The sequence below is a fragment of the Dicentrarchus labrax genome, unplaced genomic scaffold (genome assembly GCF_905237075.1).
Source record: "Dicentrarchus labrax unplaced genomic scaffold, dlabrax2021, whole genome shotgun sequence".
NCBI classification, from domain to species: Eukaryota; Metazoa; Chordata; class Actinopteri; family Moronidae; genus Dicentrarchus; species Dicentrarchus labrax.
Genome location: NW_026136702.1, coordinates 21,275,418 through 21,291,428, shown reverse-complemented (window position 1 = coordinate 21,291,428; position 16,011 = coordinate 21,275,418). Strand labels below are relative to the sequence as shown.

Below are 16,011 nucleotides of genomic sequence, written 5' to 3'. Positions count from 1 at the left end.
AGTCTCCCCACCGACATCAGCCACCGAACATCCCGAAGGCATTTTTACTTTATAAAATATTTATCACCTCCATGCTTTCGTTAGGAGTTAAGTTTTTATATGTAATTAAACCTCAATATTTGAAATTATTAATTTGAAAAAATATATAATTTTGTTGGGTAAACCTCCCCAGTCTATTTGTGAGTGTTGGTATTGATTGATAAAGATGTTAGCTAAAAAAGGAGTTTGGATAGGATGAAGGTTTTGACTCTTGATTTCTAATTAGGAATTTTATTTTCCCATTTCTTTACCTCTTCTTTAAAGAGTTTCTGTCACTACATTCACTGTTGCAGATGTTCAGACCGAGTATTTGAATTTCCTGTTTAATTTCAATATTAATGTTTTGTCTGTCTCTCTCTGCTCCGATCCAAACTCCTTCATTTTTGTTGTGGTTTAATTTAGCTCCAGATGCATTTTCATGTGAGATTAAATGATTAGTTAAAACATCCATCTCAGTCTGATTCTATTTAATTATTGTAATGTCATCAACGTAAGCCACAGCAGTGACTTTATGATCCTGACCTACACATGTTCCAGATAATATATAGAGCTGCACTCAGATGGCAGCCCTGTTTCACACCTCTCTCCACTTCAAAAGACTCAGATAAATAAACATTTACATTTACACACACATTAGATTTGAAATACATACATCTTACCATGTGAATAAAGCCTGTTGGGAAGCCATATGCTTCCATCACCGCCCAGAGATAATCTCTGGAGATGTAGTCAAAAGCTTTTTTTTTGGTCAAGACTAATAACAAAAAAAGTCTTTTGTATATTCAGGTTTGTGTAGGACTTCTCTTAAAATACTTAGGTTATCCCCCCACATCACACAGCCTTTAATTGCACATGTTTGCTCTTTATCTATAATTTCATCTAGTTTATCATTAAATATATTCCTTATTATTTTAGCAATTATTTTATAGTCTGCATTCATGATGGTAAGATGTCTGTAATTATCAATATTTGTTCCATCACCTTTTATATATAATAAACAAAGAACACCCTGATAAAAAGAATCCCCCATACAGCCTCCGTGCAGACTTTCATTAAATATTGAAGTGAGCAGGTTTAAGACTTCCTCAATGTACAGCTGATAAAACTCAGTGGGCAGACCATCTGGACCAGAACTTTTCCCAACATGTAGCTGTTTGATGGCCTGCAACACTTCGTCCCTTCTTATTTCACCAATGAGAGTTAGCACATTAATATCTTATTGTTTCTCTTTTCCTATTTTCACTGAATACAATGCCGCCATCTTTGTTTTTTTTGGGATTTAATGAACTTGCTTTAATATTATTTATTTTTTTCAAGATTTTATAGCTTGAGCAATGTTTCCTCTTTTATTGGTTTCTGATTGTTTTTTATATATTATATAATAATTCATTATTAAGGCTGTCTATTTGTGTTTTTAAGTTTATAATGGTTTCTTCATCTGTAATAGATCTTTGTTTCATCTGCATCAAACTAATACACTGATTAATTAAGGAATTATGGTTTACATTTTTAAGTTTATTTATTTCTTTACTTTTAAATTTAAAGAAATCTTTGATTATATTTTTTGAGTATTTCCCATAAATTAGTGTAGGTTATAGTTAAGATTCTTAATTGAATTCAGTTATCAAGTCTGAGTCTTTTAAGTTTCCAGAAGCCTCTATTGGCTGAGGCTCCAGATGACAAAGAGGTTTTAACTAAAAGATGGTCAGACAAATTATAACACTGTTCCGTAGTGAGTTACTTTAAAATTAGAGGATACGGATATTTGATCAATACGAGTTTTGGTTTTTGAATCAAACCTAGTAAAATCAGTTCTGAGTGCACAGAACACCAAAGTCAGTATTCAATGAATCAGTTAACTTTGATTCTTCACACATTTCTTTTAAAAGTTTCCCCTCAGAGCTCAGTTTAAACACTGTGCTGCTGACTCTGTCATTTTTTTCAGTTACTTAAAATCTCCACATAATATAATATTAAATCCAACTAAAGTTAATTCTGAGAGTTTTCTGAACAACTGACATTTCTTAGTTACTTCTGGAGCAGTGTAAACAATAATAATGTGATATTTTTCACCCTGATAAAAACAATCCAACATCAGCAGTCTACCTGGAATAATGTCTCTTCTCCTGATTATCTCAACATCATGAGTTTTAAAGAAAATACCAACAGCATCATCACTGCTCTCACCTATTAATATAACACTGTTACCTTTATGCCACAGATTCATTACATCATCGACATCCTCCTTTGTTTTCAGTCTCAGCTCTTGAGTGCACAGAACACCAGAGTCAGTATTCAATGAATAATTAAATTTTCTGATGTCTGAAAGCACTCGACTGAATACCACGAGCATTCCAGGTGGCAATTTTTAGGAAGCTCATAATAAACAGGAGGATGTTAGTTCTATGGAGATGGTTTATCATCTAGGCGTTTTCCTTGTTTACCAGAGGAGAACGTACCTTGTCTCTTCTTACTGACAAGATTAAAAGGGGCTTCATTGTGAGGCTCGAGCATCGTAGGATCAGAGAACTCTGGAGTTGGGGAGAAGGAGCCTGAGCTACCTTCAGATGGATCTGAGTTTGCTTCAGAGTGCGGAGGGAGAGGGGAGCTACTGACCCGCTGACCTGCTGCTAAGTCAGGACTAAAATCAGAGCTCAGGCTCTCACTACTACTCTCATAATACTGCTCATCATATGCATCATCACTATCACTGTACAAGCTTTCACTTGAGCTCTTCTCACCTGAAGAAGGGGAGAGATCAGGTAGAGGTGTGGATATCCGTAACTCCGCTGAGGGGAGCAACTCAGATGGACCAGGCTGTTGCTGAAGCAGCCTGCCTGCGACCGCCATAGGACGATCAGGCTGCTGTTGTTGTTGTTTTCACAATTTTCTTATCCTGTTTGCCAACACATTTGATTTTATAATCAGCAAACTGCAGACTCACTGGCCTCCAATTCTTGAGTCTGTATTATCCTGTGCTGAGAACTGTGGTAAGTTGTCAAAATCCAGCAAATCCTCCACAGCTCTTTTCCTTCTCTAAGTTGATTCTGTGAGAACACTTCCATCAACTGAATAAATGGAATGAAGAAATTAATTTTGACCATTCTTCTTCATAACCTGTAGTTTGTGTACCATGTAGTGAGCAAAGATAGATGCTTAATATTCATAGCTCTGTCTAAACCAAATCTGGATTTGATAGAGCTGGTCAGAATCACTCAGTAATCTTTATTCTGCCTCCCTGATATTGATGTCATATGAAACTTTTTGTTCTGTTTTCACTTGTCAGCTGGGGGTCTTAAGCATATTTATTCACACTAACAAGGTGAATTTTGTGACATTACATTTTTCTCATATACAGAGAATGAATTCAGTACTACATATGCCTGCCTATTTATGAATACATAAAACATAAAAGACACAGCAGTCTTTGATATTATTGTGAGTGGTTTGTGGTGTCACTTAATAATGTTAAATAGATTTTAAAAAACGTTCTCTCAATCTACAGGTTTCACTCTGAAAAATGGAAGATTTCTACATTTACCACACCTCACAGGCCAACAGCTATAATTACAGCAACATCACCTTCGACAGTGATGATTATGGAGAGATTGAATTCATCAAGAATGTGGTGACATACATAATCACTGGTATCTGCATTCCTTTGACCCTTGTGGCCTGTGTGTTGTAAAGGCCAAAACATTACAGGAATAATTTACTCCTTGATTAAACTACACACATGTAGTTTACATATGTGGCTCCATCCCAGTCTTCTCTTCAACTGTTGAAGTTAATGGCCATTTTTTTACAACTTAAAAAAAAAAAATACATTTGAAGAGTTTGTCGGTGAAATTCTTACAGTATATTTTGGGCTCTTTATTCAGTGTTTTTATTAAAATTCCATCAACTAAAGTGTGAAACCTTATGAAGAAAATTATACATCCATGTTACCCAGATGTTGAAATGTTAGGGTTAGGGTTAACTGTGTTGCCATGAATTTTCATCTTGTGCCATCATCAGGAAAAACATTTATTTGTCCAATGCTTTGGTTTATTACTAACTAAACTGATGATATTCCCAGCCTTAGATTGACTGTGTGCTAATTAACAGTCGAATAGTGCCACTTAAGTAAATCCAGTAGAATCCATAACTAACCTCGGTTTATAGGTCTCCTCCTATTGCTTGCTTGATCCTCCCAGAAATATAAGTAATGAGGAGAAATATGCAAACTGTGACTCCAGTCTAGTGGATCTGTTTGACACATACAAAACACAAACATGTGTTTGGGTCAGAGTGTGTCATATCTGTGTCTGAAACACAGCTGCAGAAGCTGCAGTCAATCTGGTCCTCAGTCTTGTTCCTGCAGTGACTGACCAGTGTTTCATATCTGATATTTCTGACAGCAGAAAGGACAGTTTGATGAAACATTTATAAATAACTGCAATTCTTGGTCAAAGAAAGATATTTTGGAGGAGGTGGATCTCAGAACATGTTTACAGCTGCTAATGTTTTCCTGCAGGTGTGAAATGATCATTTTACTCCGATCTACGTCATCAACCTTCTCATTTCTGACCTCGTTCAGTTCTGTTCAAATCTTAGTTGATTTTTACTTCTTTGGTGTGATGGCCAGTGTTTGCTTCATGGTGTGTATCCCCCTGGAAAGGTAGCTATCTGTCTATCCAGTATGTGTGTAGCTACTTCTGTGTCTGACCATTATATTACTATAGAATTCTGAAGCTCCTCAAAGACTATGTGTCCATCTTGTATTACAGGTATTTGGTCGTCGCCTTCCCGCTTTGGTACCGCTTCAGACGAACCATCAATGCCTCTGTAGTGGTCTGTATTGTGGTCTGGGCCCTTCCTCCTGTCTTTCTCCTCACTTTCTATTTCTGGTTTTATGTCAGAGTGAAGGTGACGTTGTGCCTATCATCTTCTGCATCTTCCTCCTTATTCCCCTTTTTGGTTATGACACTGCTGTTCCTTCCAGCATCATTTGGTTCCATTTGGTTTTAACTGTTATATTTTTGTAGATCTAGATTTCAGCATACTCTCCTGTCAGCGCTGAATTATTCTGCATTGTACAAATACAGCCTGGGCTGAACCGCCACTGATTCTGGCACTTGATATACGGTCAAAGTACATGTCTAAATCATTGAAAAACTTGAATGAATTCTGAATTGTGATGTTGAAACATGTATGAAACAGAATACTTCACAACATTTGTTGGAAAAACGGATAAAGTTACAGACAGACAGAGTATAATTCTCTTGTCTTCTTTCCCCTGTAAAACACAGCAGACTCTATTTTGGTGAACTGAGTGGCGCAGCCAGATAATCAAGCGGGCCCTGCCAAGTGCGTCTGGAGCGTGCAAAGCCTCTTTTGGTATTTCATTGTCAGGCTCCCTTGTAGGACCTTTGGTGGACCTGTGGCGCACTTAGGGTGGGTGCATTAAAGGCTGTGACAATCATGGCCAATCACATTCATTGCTTTCACCTCCTTTAAACACAAAGTTTGAGTTTTGGGATCCTGTGAAGAAAGATACTAATTGTTATCTGGGACCTGCACAGTTTGAATGCAGCAGCTCAGATATACTGTGTGAAATAATTCCACTCAGGCCAGCAGGGGGGCAGTAATAATGTATTTGTGCCTGACTACTTTTTTTCTTACTTTCTTACAAGAGGAGGTGTAGATTGACAGGACCATTTTTACTGTAGACTAGTTAGATGCAGAGGACAACTCATCAGATGTGGGTGTAGGGAACTCATTCAGTTGGGCTCTTGCAGGTTTTTAAGGTACATTTTGTGTAAAACTGATATGTTTGTGGGTATATTATATATATATATATATGTGTGTGTATACTGTATTTGTGTGAACTTGCAGCTCACAGCTTTAGTAATATCATTGACCAATGTTAGGTAGATATTTTAAAAGCATGCTCCCTTTCTATAACCTGATCTCTCAAACTACAGGTTTCACCCTGAAGAATGGAAGATTTCTACATTAACAACACCTCGCTGGCCAACAGCTATAATTACAGCAACATCACCTCCAACAATGAGGATAACAAAGAGGTTAACTTTAACCTGCGTGTGATCTTTTACATAATCATTTGTATCGGCCTTCTTTTTACCCTCATGGCCATCTATGCTCTTTATTCTCAGGTATGTACATTAAGACTGAGATTGATTGATTTACTGTCTGTCTCATGTGGCACATGGGGCTGGGACAAAGTGTGGTAACGACCTATAAATTTAAAGGAATCATTTACTCAAAAATTCAAATTTGTATAAAAGTTAATTGGACCCTGAACACTTACAGTTTACAGTTGTGGCTCCATTCCAGCGTTCACTTAAACTGTTCATGGCACCATGTAGGTAAAACTCAAAGAAAAACAGAAAATAGTCATCAAGATTGTCAGAGCAACTGGTACAGCATTATCAGAGGTGCCTGGAGGTTGAACAGTAATAACTTTAGCGATGTCCTAACTTTCCATCTTACGCCATCATCAGGTCAAACATTTGAATTTGATATATGACCACATACCTACAAAACCGATTACATTCCCCTCAGCCTGAGCTGTATTTTGTGTTTATTAGCTGATTTTGATGGCGACCATTACCTGCTAACATGGTAACATTGTCTTTATGAACATTTAGCTAAATGAACCACTGGGTACAGCCTGACAGACCTGCTAGCATGGCTGTAGACTCTTAGGGCCAGATTTACTAAGAATATGGTATTTTGCAAATGTGTGCTGCTGTTTTCATTGAGTTTACAGTTAATCTATGTGTATTCAGCGTCTGATTTACTAAAACAGTGGATCTGTTTGATAAAATCATGTGTTTAGGTCAGAATGTGTCATATTTGTGTCTGAAACAAAAAAAATGCTTTTTCTGGTCAGAGTAAGATAATATATTTGGGAGGAGGTGGAGTTAAGAACATGTTTACAACTGTTTGTTTACTCTTACCAATGTTTTCCTGCAGGTGCGAAATGATCATGTTGCTCCGATCTACGTCATCAACCTCCTCATTTCTGACCTCATTCAGCTCGTCTGCTTGACTGTTCTGGTGGCATCACCTGAGGATCAGAAGATAGTTAAAATTTTACTATTAATCGCTGATTGTTGTCTGTTGGCCAGTGTCGGCTTCATGGTGTGTATCGCCCTGGAAAGGTAGCTATCTGTCTATCCAGTATGTGTGTTGTTACTTCTGTGTCTGACCATTATATTACTATAGAATTCTGAAGCTCCTCAAAGACTATGTGTCCATCTTGTATTACAGGTATTTGGTCATCGCCTTCCCGCTGTGATACCGCTTCAGACGAACCATCAAGACCTCTGTGGTGGTCTGTGTCGTGGTCTGGGTCATTCCTTTATTCGTTAACCTCCCTTTCATTTCCTCGGATGATGTTAGGGTTGAATTTATCATCTTTGGTGTCTTCCTCCTCTTTCCTTTCCCACTGTTGATATTCTTCCTTGGTGGTACCCTCAAAGCCCTGTCTGCCAGCCGAGTCCCCTCTGATGAAAAACGTAGAATTGTGGGAGTTTTGGTTCTGGTGCTGCTTATTTACACACTGCTGTTCCTGCCCAGAATCATTTGGTTGTTGACAGAGGAAACAAGAAGGTGTTTTACCTTGGATATTGTGTCTTCCGTGTTTCTTTGGTTGAATCCTCTTGCAGACTTAGTTCTGTATGTTTTTCATGAGGAAAGGGACCATAGACAAGCTTTTGGCCTCTGTGTGTTGTTGCAGAATGGACAGCAATGATATCAGCAGTTCATCAGTATGAATGATGACAACATTTACACAGTCAGCTTCATGTAGGCAGAGAAAGAGAGAAAGAGAAGAAAACAGAAGGAGCAATGTAGGCAAAGGCTTATAGGCTTCAACAGATTTAAATAAGATACAAATTCTTATTAGTTTATTATCTGTTAGGTGTCCATCATTATTATCGTTTAATCACCGAAGTGAACCAGATGTTCTTTTGTAATTACCTAAACTCATTATAGCTGCCACACCGTTTTAATCCTAAATCTTTATTTATTATTACAGTATATGTAATTTTATATGATTGTACAGTTGTACATTTTCTGGAAATCCAATAAAGGTTCTACCAAAATCTCTCCTAATCTCAATATATATATGAACATGTGATGGCCCAAGCCACACAGGGTAACAGCCAGCAATGAGGTCTGTCCTGGTGGAAGAAAGGCGTGGCCAAGGGTGGAGGATGGTTATATCGTGCGGCCTACCAATCAAGCCGTACCATGTGCTGCCATGATGGAGGGGATTTTGGGTTTAGTTTGTTTTACTTGTAGTAGTTGTAGTTGGCATCCATTTTGTTTTCACCTTATGGGTAAATTGGTTTGGCCAAGCCACTATATATGTTCCCTTGTGTCTCATTCAGGCAGGTCAGTTTGTTTAGTTCATATTCTGTCTGTTGTATGCTGTTTTGAGTATAGTTATATTTTGTTGACCTCTTCTATAGGCCTAAGATGTTAAATTCTTGGTTTCTATTGTTTGGTATTTTTGGGTAAATAAAAAACCCCTATTTTTCAACAAACTCCTGGTTTTCCTCATTGCTTGACTGTTTGGTCCCTGACAGAACATAAAGCTTAATATTGTTGGTACCAGGCAGTTGTTTCTGTTCATGTTTTCTGGGTGTTTTCCATCTTTATAGAAATAAAATGACATCTGTTTGACAGTTTGATTATGACTGAATTAAACAACAACAGTCTAATATGTATGTGATTGTATCAATTATGTTCTGGATAGGTCTGTATTTACTGATAAAGAATGATCAACTTTATTCATTTATCAATTATCATTCTGTCATCTTCATCCTGATCACTGACCTCATCCAGATGTGCAGATAATAGTATTAGCACTTACAGTTTTATAGCACCCAACACTCACACTTTACTACTGAATGCAGACTTCAGACATCATACTTGCTAATGTTGCATTATTGTTCATAAATAACTTATTTACTTCAGTTGTCACTGTGTGGGCCTCCCTTCTTTGTTATACTCCTGAATGAGCCGGGAATAACACACCAACTTACAGTCCTAATTGGAAGTCTGCTCATACAAAGAAAGAACTGAAAGGCCACAAGCTAAACTGACTGTTATAATGTGAGTTACATGGAAGATTTTTATCCAGCTTGAAGGATAGGCAGCCTTCCTCTAACTGATTTGATGTGTGGGTTAATAGGCTGAAGAATGTCTTCCCTTATAAACTTATAAGCTTCAGTAATTTCCCATTATATACAATGTTGTCCAGTAGGCCTGAGGTGAGTAGGTAAAACCTGTATCTGTTTAAAGTCACATGTACATTTAGTCATATGACAGACAGAGGAGTTTAATCCAATTTACAGACACAGAAACACAGGAAGTTGCTGCAATGTGTTGATTGACAGATTACAGACACTTTGAGGCTGTTATCTAACAGCTTTCAGACTTTATGTTTTCAACATGTTTTATATGCTGTTTGTACCATACATTAAAGTTCATGCTTTTAGGTCTTTAACATGTGTTAAGGTATGGTTGTTGATTGCTAGAAAATCCATTGTCTTTTCTTCTTTTTGTCTTTCAGAGTCTAATTTGATACCTAAAATTTAATTAATATTTTTTTAGATGCAGATTACAGGGAACTTTATTGTCTGTGCTGAATTATTCTGCATTGTTGTAAAAAACACAGTCAGGGCTGCTCAGTGCTGTTTGTGACTGAAATTGGGCCCAAGTTACATTTAGCAGAGAACTACATGTTAGGTGTGGGTGCTGCAGCAGAATTTGGTTTTGATCCGATACCATCACTGCGATGTTTGCTATGTGTCAGATTAAACTGGTCAGCCACATCGTGCACATAAGCACATAAGACGACAACAGCAATGGAGAAGTAAAGTGTACATGCAGTGTACACAAAGAGCTGCTATTACTGAGTGATGAAATTATACCATTGGCTGTAATAAATAATTACAATAGTTAGAATAAGTCCTCTATGAAATAAAACATCTTCAGATGTGAGTGGAAAGAGTTTATAATATTACAATTAGTATTATAAATGTTATATGTTATAAAATGTCACAGTCCTTGTGGTCGTGAGGAGGTGGTCGGAGGAGGCTTATGAGACACTGCAGGCCTGCTTTGAAGTGACTGACTGGCCTGCACTCTGTGAGCCCCATGGGGAGGACATTGATGGGCTCACAGAGTGCATCACGGACTACAGTATATCAACTTCTGTGTGGACTGCAATGTCCCAGCTCGGACTGTAACCTGCTACGCCAACAATAAACCTTGGATCACTAAAGACATTAAGGCCATTCTGAATGAGAAGAAGAGGGCGTTCAAAGATGGCAACCGTGATGAGGTGAGGAGAGTGCAGGGGGTACGCCAACTCAAAATCAGGGAGGCAAAAGACAAGTATAGGAGAAAGCTGGAGAATAAACTCCAGCGAAACAACATGAGGGATGTGTAGTCTCTGCTGCTGGCTACCCAACAACTGCCACTTTATCTCCCCCTACTCCTCCTCCTTACAGACCCCTTGTCTGCTCCTCACCACCTCAATTCACACCCACCTACTCCACCCCTCCCCCTGCTCTACAACATGTCCTCCACAACCTGAGGACCTCACCCCTCCCCCCACTGTCACCTCTACAGTGCCCTTCACGCCTGACCTGGTGAGAAGACAGCTGAAAAGACTCCACTCCGGCAAAGCTGCGGGCCCCGATGGTGTACTTCCCAGGGTGCTTAAAGCCTGTGCCCCCAGCTGTGTGGAGTACTTAGTCAAGTCTTCAGCCTGAGCCTGCACCTCCAGAGGGTCCCCGTGCTGTGGAAGACGTCCTGCCTCGTTCCCGTGCCAAAGACGCCGCGTCCCAGCAGCCCTAAGGACTACAGACCAGTGGCTCTGACGTCCCACATCATGAAGACCCTGGAGAGACTCGTCCTGGAGCAGCTAAGGCCTATGGTCAGGCCCTTCACTGATCCACTGCAGTTCGCCTACCAGCCACGCCTGGGAGTTGAGGACAGCATCATCTACCTGCTGAACAGAGTCAACACTCATCTGGATAAGCCGGCGAGCACTGTGAGAGTCATGTTCTTTGATTTCTCCAGTGCTTTCAATACCATCTGTCCGGCTCTACTGGGTGAGAAGATGGCTGTGATGCAGGTGGAGGCCCCCATCGTGTCCTTGATTGTTGATTACCTGACGGGAAGACCACAGTACGTACGCCTACAGAACTGTGTGTCTGACAGAGTGGTCAGCAACACTGGGGCCCCCACAGGGGACTGTCCTCTCTCCCTTCCTCTTCACCCTCTTCACCTCAGACTTCAACTATTGCACCGAGTCCTGCCATCTTCAGAAGTTTTCTGATGACTCAGCAATAGTTGGCTGCATAGATAAGGGTGATGACAATGAATACAGGACTGTTGTGGGCAACTTTGTCACTTGGACTGAGCTGAACCATTTACAGCTCAATGTGACAAAGACGAAGGAGCTTGAGCTCATTGTGGATCTGAGGAGGGCAAAAACACCAGTGACCCCTGTTTCCATCCAGGGGGTCCCTGTGGACACTGTGGAGGAGTATAAGTACCTGGGGGTGTACTTTAATAATAAGCTGGACTGGACTAGAAACACTGAGGCGGTCTACAAAAGGGCCAAAGCCGACTCTTTTTCCTAAGGAGGCTGAGGTCCTTTAACATCTGCCGGACGATGCTGAGGATGTTCTATGAGTCGGTTGTGGCCAGTACAATCTTCTTCGCTGTCACATTGGGCAGTGGGCTGAGGGTCGCTGATAACAACAGACTAAACAAACTGATCAGGAGGGCCGGTGATGTCGTAGGGGGAGGAGCTGGACACCCTGACGACCGTGGCAGAGAGGAGGATGCTGTCCAGGCTTCAGTCCATCTTGGACAATGTCTCCCACCCTCTCTACGACACACTGGCCCAGCAGAGGAGCACCTTCAGCAGAAGACTCCTCTCACCCAGATGCACCACAGAGCGCCACAGGAAATCATTCCTGCCTGTGGTCATCAATCTCTACAACGCCTCCCTCAGAGAGTCAGACCCCCCCTCTGTAATTCTGAACTCAAAACGTAGACTATTATTCTTTTGCACTTTTGCACATTAAGTACTGTACATTTGATCTTTACTGTACATTTGATCTTGTATATATATATATATATTTATATTTTTTGTGCTGAATGTTGTGTATATATGTTGTTTGTATAATATGTTGTTTGTATATCTGGAGTGTTGTAACGAAAATAATTTCCCCCTGGGATTATTAAAGTATTTCTGATTCTGATTCTGATAAATGTTTTGTCAAAATAACATTCATTGATCATTACATCTGTCTTCCTGATGTACTATGTGTACACGTTGTAAATGCCTGTCTCTCTAAAGTGTTCTAGGCAATGTTATATTCAGGGATTTTTTCTTGTGGAACATGTTGGAAGGATATGTGCATTTTCAATACCAACATCAGAGGAAGATAAGGACATGATAAAACCAAATATCAGCAACATCTTTATAGCAGGAAATGTATGTGATATCTTACAAGTACAATTTGCAGACAACTCTTACTCTGAAGCTGGGGCATTTCTAGGAGTTAAGGACACTGGGGGCTTAGCCCAGGCATCTGTAGGGGGCTCCAGGGGAATCCTTTTTATGCTTTTTCTGAAAATAAAATTAAATCTAAATTGTGATGTTAAAATGTTACCATCATCATTCATTAGTGGATTTAAAAGAGAAAATTGTTGATCTTGAATTTAAATTAGTTAAATTAAAGAGAATTACTTTTGGAGACAGAGTGCAACACTGTATCCCTCCTCTTCATTAGTGTATTTACTTGAAAATGACAATAGTTGTGTTTTTGCTCTCTTACAATGAGCCTTTTATATCTATAGGCACGATCATCTCTTCCATTAATGCCATGCCATGTTGAACCACCATGTCTCTACAATAGCCCAGAACGGACAAACCATACACTGGCTAGATAGGCTGTTCGTGCTTATCAGATGTTTTGTGGCCACTGTAGTTTCCACTTGGAGGGGAGGGTGAAGCGAGGGACTTGAATTCTGCAATTACACCATTATATGCTACTAAATCCTACACATTAGTCCGTTAAATGTATTTACATTAATAATCACCTTGTCTTTTATGCCTTACATTTTTCAGTTCAATTCAATTCGTTCTCAGACTCCACAATTCCAGGCATGAGCAAGCACTTCGCGACAGTTGTCCAAAGCATATTTGCTTTATGGTTCCCATACACACACACACACACACACACGCAAATATATATATATATATATATATATATATATATATATATATATGCTGAGGCCTGTGTCCCTTCGTCCTGTGTCATCCCCCTCTCTCCCTCCCCATTTCCTCTCTATCTTGAGCTGAAGCTCGAACAATATTTTTAAGAGGTTTAAGATTAAAAAAATAAAAAATTAAATCACACCTCAGCCACTCTTTCAGTCCTTAAAGGTGGTTTGTAAAGCATTGTCCATACAGGTTTTTACCCCAGACTGGACTTTTAAATTACTTCTCCATGGTGTGTCTGTTTTTATCATTAAGTTTTCTTTTATTTAGACCTTGACACCCCCCCCAACTGAGTGTTTTCCCATACACAGTTAGTCCAGTGGCATCCACACTTGACTTTCCAGGACAGAGTCTTTAAGCTGTGGCCTAATGCACAGAATCATCAGCTCAAGCAAATTGTAGACTATAGTTATTGCCTCAATTATTGCAGTACGTCATCTTCATCTGTACCTCTTCACATAGTGACAAGGCAGACACCCTAAGGAATTGGCTCCATTAGCAGCCAGTACAAGGCTGTGTTAGGGCCCAATGTGAATGGGCTCTACCCATTTCCATCTCCAGGTTTTTACCACAGTGACAGAAAATGGTGACAAACAAGTCAGACTGAAACTTGACCAATCAAAAGTTAACAGTGTCTTTCCAAACCCTAAATTGCCAACCTGACCAAAAAGAAACCCATAACTCTAAATAAAATAAATCTTAAAAACTGCAACCTAAATGCCCAAACCCTGTCATCCTTCTTTTGGCAAAAATAAAACACACTGAGGTTTCCAGTGTAGTGTATCCTGAAAAGAAGAGATTTGCTGTAAGTTGTAACACAGCCAGGCCGACAGATGTGCAGTGTCGGCCTGGTGTACGCCCCCTGTAGGACTTTGAGGGTAACAACTATTGTCATTTCTTTAGCCTTTCTTCCACATTTTCCACCACTCCCCTCGCAGTTTTTCACAACCTCTGAATGAATAACTATATGGACACCTAAATATTTCATCCCTTTCTTCACCGCACGTAATTCCAACAGGTAGCCTAGGCTCATTACCATGCCTTTTTAAGCAAATTTATTAAATGTTACACATATTATACATTACATAGACAAAGATAAAGTGCTTCAGGTAATATGTATAAAGTGGTAAAGTTCAATGTCTATAAAGGTGCTGATTTATAAATCCAAAGTGTTCCATGGGAAGTGTTCCAGAATTTTTGTCCATGGTTTTCCTTCTCCGGGGTTCAGTGAGTATTTGTTTTGTCTTACTGTCAATAATAGTCTGGTATATGATCATGGCAGATCTTGTTTTCCATTGTTTGAAACAGACGATACTTATTATGAGTTGTAGCAGTTCAGTTTGATCAGATGATTTGTTGTTTCTGGTAATGATTCTGTACATCACAGATTTCCAACATGGATCATAGTCTAGTCCAACATCCTTCAAAGCTTCCCAGACTTCCTGAGCTCTGTAACAATCCATTAAAAGGTGCTGTTGAGTCTCATCATCGTTGCAGTTAATCATAGGACATTTTTTTGTTGTTACATAACAACTCCAAGACAGAACAGCTCTGACGAGAAGTCTCCCCACCGACATCAGCCACCGAACATCCCGAAGGCACTCAGACAGATTTTTACTTTTGAAAATATTTATCATCTCCATGCTTTCGTTAGGAGTTAAGTTTTTATATGTAATTAAACCTCATTATTTAAAATTATTAATTTGAAAAAATATATAATTTTGTTGGGTAAACCTCCCCAGTCTATGTGTGAGTGTTGGTATTGATTGATAAAGATGTTAGCTAAAAAAAGGAGTTTGGATAGGATGAAGGTTTTGACTCTTGATTTCTAATTAGGAATTTTATTTTCCCATTTCTTTACCTCTTCTTTAAACAGTTTGTTTTCCTAGTTTCTGTCACTACATTCACTGTTGCAGATGTTCAGACCGAGTATTTGAATTTCCTGTTTAATTTCAATATTAATGTTTTGTCTGTCTCTCTCTGCTCCGATCCAAACTCCTTCATTTTTGTCGTGGTTTAATTTAGCTCCAGATGCATTTTCATATGAGATTAAATGATTAGTGAAAACATCCATCTCAGTCTGATTCTTTTTAATTATTGTAATGTCATCAGCGTAAGCCACAGCAGTGACTTTATGATCCTGACCTACACATGTTCCAGATAATAGAGCTGCACTCAGAGGGCAGCCCTGTTTCACACCTCTCTCCACTTCAAAAGACTCAGATAAATAAACATTTACATTTACACACACATTAGATTTGAAATACATACATCTTACCATGTGAATAAAGCCTGTTGGGAAGCCGTATGCTTCCATCACTGCCCAGAGATAATCTCTGGAGATGTAGTCAAATGCTTTTTTTTTGGTCAAGACTAATAACATAAAAAACCTTTTGTATCTTCAGGTTTGTGTAGGACTTCTCTTAAAATACTTAGGTTATCCCCCACATCACACGGCCTTTAATTGCACATGTTTGCTCTTTATCTATAATTTCATCTAGTTTATCATTAAGTCTATTCCCTTATTATTTAGCAATTATTTTATAGTCTGTATTCATGATGGTAAGATGTCTGTAATTATCAATATTTGTTCCATCACCTATTATATATAATAAACAAAGAACACCCTGATAAAAGAATCCCCCATA

General features: G+C 39.1%; 1 protein-coding gene across 5 annotated transcripts in view; it reads left to right on the top strand.

Annotated features, from left to right (window-relative positions):
* Positions 1–16,011, top strand: part of LOC127352298 (G-protein coupled receptor 4-like) — a 128,442-nt gene that overhangs the window by 49,858 nt on the left and 62,573 nt on the right. For 2 of the 5 annotated variants that reach the window (XM_051380606.1, XM_051380615.1), the window contains exon 2: positions 6,006–6,197. In XM_051380606.1, the coding sequence (XP_051236566.1) occupies positions 6,021–6,197 (177 nt within the window). In that variant the 5' untranslated portion in view covers positions 6,006–6,020. Of the gene's footprint in view, positions 1–5,764; positions 5,829–6,005; positions 6,198–16,011 lie in introns of those variants that run through there. The other 3 variants (XM_051380596.1, XM_051380625.1, XM_051380588.1) reach the window with 3 other exon arrangements.